At 49.3% G+C, this 3710-nt stretch overlaps 1 protein-coding gene across 1 annotated transcript in view; it reads left to right on the forward strand.

The window, feature by feature from the left end:
* Positions 1-3448, forward strand: part of LOC134094499 (disintegrin and metalloproteinase domain-containing protein 10-like) — a 26525-nt gene extending 23077 nt beyond the window's left edge. Inside the window, exons 16-17 of the mRNA XM_062548035.1 lie at positions 1-83; positions 119-3448. The exon at positions 1-83 is cut by the window's left edge and continues 159 nt beyond it. Of these exons, the coding sequence (XP_062404019.1) occupies positions 1-50 (50 nt within the window). The 3' untranslated portion in view covers positions 51-83; positions 119-3448. The remainder of the gene's footprint in view (positions 84-118) is intronic.
* Positions 3449-3710: the final 262 nt, after the last annotated feature.

Raw genomic sequence — 3710 nt, forward strand, 5'->3', positions numbered from 1 at the left:
ACCACCGCCAGCCGCGCGAGAACTACCAGATGGGACAGATGCGTCGCTGACCCCCCCGCCACCGCCGACCTCCGACCTCCGACCTCCGACCTCCGACCTCCGACCTCCGACCTCTCACCCCCCCCCCCCCCCACACACACACACACACCCCTCCTAGTGCCTGCAGTACAGGGGGATGGACTTTCACTTCTCCAAAGAGCCACCACGTACCCACACACACACACATTCCCAGTAGCCACACACACACACACACACACACACACACTCCTAAACGCACACTGGACAAGAGAAATGACAAATCCTGGGCTTACACTAGAGCCAATCATTCTGCTTCCTACACACACACACACACACACACACACACACACACACACACACACACACACACCCAGACAGTCATGAGTTTAGAGGGGATGGGGCCTGATGCTGATGGTATGTGCATCGTGCCGTTCTGAAGGATGTCTTATATCTCTTCTGTCTCCTCTCCCGCACTCTTATATATCTTCTGTTTCCTCTCCCGCACTCTCCTCTCACTCGCAACGCTCTCCTAATGGCCTCTGTGAGATGAGCTAGAGGTGTGTGTGTGTGTGTGTGTGTGTGTGTGTGTGTGTGTGTGTGTGTGTGTGTGTGTGTGTGTGCTAAATGGGACCATGTCTAGAACAGCACCTCAGCTGTGTGGAGTGAGATGGGCTGTTCTGTCTCTTAATCGTGTCGTCAGATTCCCTCACCTTTCTCCAGATCCAGCTCTCCTCAGGCCTCACCTGAGAGTGTTCATACCTCTCTCTTCCTCACTCTTCTCCTCCTCCTCTTCTCCTCTCTTCCTCACTCCCCTTTTCCTTTTCTCTCTCCTCACTCCTCCTCTTTAGACCTCTCCTCCTCAGTTCTCTGCTCCCCCCTCCCTTCTGCTCTCCTCTCCTCTGCTCTCTTCATCCCCCCCTCCCTTCTGCTCTCCTCTCCTCTGCTCTCTTCATCCCCCCTCCCTTCTGCTCTCTTCATCCCCTCTCCTCCTCTCTCTTCTCCTCCTCTCTTTTCTCCCTCTGTCTTTCTCCTCTTTCTTTGCTTCTTTCTATCCTCCTCTTTATTTCTAGTGTGCTTTGCTTTGTCTAAGCTGCAGAAGACGCCTTGTGTGTCCCTTAGCAGAATCTTGGGGACTGTACAGATGAATGACTGTAAAGAATTGTATATTACGTGAGAGCAAAACTTATTTCTTCTACTGTCGAAAGAAATTACTCGCAGTTGTGATCAAACATTCTCAGGATTTGAAAACATTACACTATGGAGATATTGTTTAACTCTTGGATGCAGAAGTCGATCAGCTGAAGGGATCGATCAATCAATCAGTAAGTTGATCAATCAAATGAAGGGGCCGTGGTGGTGGGCTGTTGCCGTGGCCACCATGGTGGTGGGCTGTTGTCCGTGTGTAAGCGTATCCATGGGGATGCTCCCCTCACGTCGTTAGGGCCTCTCTAGCTGCTCTCTGCAGCCACACCCACACCCACAAAGGTCAAAGGTCGCCTCTCTGAGCCGCCGAGCTGGTCTTGTTCCCCTCACTTCTCTGTCTGTTTTTCTTGTAGCTGTTGTGCCAGTGGGTGCATGAACGAGGACTCTTCAACTGAGGAGGAAACGACTGATGAAGTAGCTTTTAATGAACATGCTTTTTTCCCTTATTCTTTTCGTTGGTAATCTCATTTGCATTTTAAAATGATTGCTTATTATGAGAACGTTGATTAAGAACCACTAACTATAGCGTCTAGATGTTTGAGTGGCATTGAGAGCTAGATCTAAACACTAAACACTTGTGATGTTTGAGATGAGAAACAAAACCACATGTACTCACTGCCTGTCTAATCGCCTGTTGCCATAGCGCTCTTTGAAAAGCATCGTCTGTAGCGAGCACCCTGCCCCAGTGAAGACACACACACACACACACACACACACACACACACACACGCACGCACGCACACACCAAAGGCAGGGTCTGATCTGCCCCATACACACACCAGAGCATCACCCTGCCGCCTACACACACACACACACACACACACCTGCGCGCCAAACCACCCCTCCACTACGGCACACCCTGCTGCTAAGGGGTGGGCCTCAATCACTCAAGCATCCCCACCACCTGCTCATCGGGACACGCCTGATTGGTTCCTTACACCATGAGCATCATCATCGGGACACGCCTGATTGGTTCCTTACACCATGAGCATCATCATCGGGACACGTCTGATCGGTTCTTTACACCACCTGCTCATCGGGACACGCCTGATTGGTTCATTACACCATGAGCATCATCATCGGGACACGCCTGATTGGTTCATTACACCATGAGCATCATCATCGGGATGCCTCTGATTGGCTGTGGTGGCAGCGAGGGGCGGGGTGTAGCGCTTCCTGCACCAGAGCAGCCTGGTGGAGGCGCTGCTGAGGTTTCCATGGCAACAGAGAGATGGACTCTGTCAGAAACCCAGCATTCCATTTTTCACATGAAGGGTTTTTTGTTTGTTTGTTTGTTTGTTTGTTTTGGATATTGTAGTCCATAAAAATGACAGAGACTGAACTCCATTTTGTCAGCCATTGCTGTGAGGTCATCACAGGAAATCACTTGGGGAGCTGAGCGTCAAGAACAACACCGGACTTGTTTCCTTGTAAACTATGTACAGTACCTGAACAGTTTGTGTTTCATTTGAAGATGAATATGACATTTTGATATTTGTGTCGCCACTCCCCCTTTCTTTTTGTCTTACCAATTAAAGAGAGAAGTTTGCCAGTGACATTAATGTGTGGGGAAAAAACCTACTTTTCTGGCAGCTTGAAAACATCTGACCATTCTGTTACTTTTGCTCTTATTTCTGTTCTGGTTGGACTGGGGTGCAGATGTGGACCATGGTGGCCAACGACACTAGCGGTGGCGAACGACACTAACGGTGGCGAACGACACTAACGGTGGCGAACGACACTAGCGGTGACGAACGACACTAGCGGTGGCGAACGTCACTAACGGTGGCGAACGTCACTAGCGGTGAGCCCGTTGTGGTGCGATTGGTCCGCTGCTCTGCCCAGAGGCCTCAGTCTCACCCTGCGCTGGGCCCTGGGACGAGGCACCTGTTGCCTGTTCTTTTATTTGACTTTTTAAATTGCAGCTCCGTTTATTTGAGTTAATTTTGCGTAGTCCTGGTAAGAGTGTATAGAAAAACGTGCACTGAAAATGAAAATGTCCAAATTGAGTGGAAATGTTGTAGGTTATGTAGGCTGAAAGATCACAAAGTTAAAAAAGAAAAAAGAATACTACTGTCTGCCGTTCATGTTCACTGTGTTTTATACAGTACCCAAATTCTTTTGTTCACTTTGAACATTTTTACTCTTAACATTTGGAAACGTATTGTGCAAAGAGATGTAATTTTTTGGAGTACTTGAAATGCATTAATAAAAAGACTCAGTTGAACAGCTGCTCCGACACTCTCATCTGTCACGTCCCAGTAGAGATGTGTGTGTGTGACCAGTGGCCTGGCTGAACACATCAGATCTGATATGTGTGTAAGTTGGTACGGGCTCCCAACATCTCTGTGAGCCAACATGGGCCCCCAACACCTCTCTGTAATCCAGTACGGGCCCCTAACACCTCTCCTCGGTAATCCAGTACAGGCCCCTAACACCTCTCCTCTGTAATCCAGTACGGGCCCCAACACCTCTCTGTAATCCAGTAC

Source organism: Sardina pilchardus, chromosome 10 (genome assembly GCF_963854185.1).
Source record: "Sardina pilchardus chromosome 10, fSarPil1.1, whole genome shotgun sequence".
Taxonomy (NCBI): Eukaryota; Metazoa; Chordata; class Actinopteri; order Clupeiformes; family Clupeidae; genus Sardina; species Sardina pilchardus.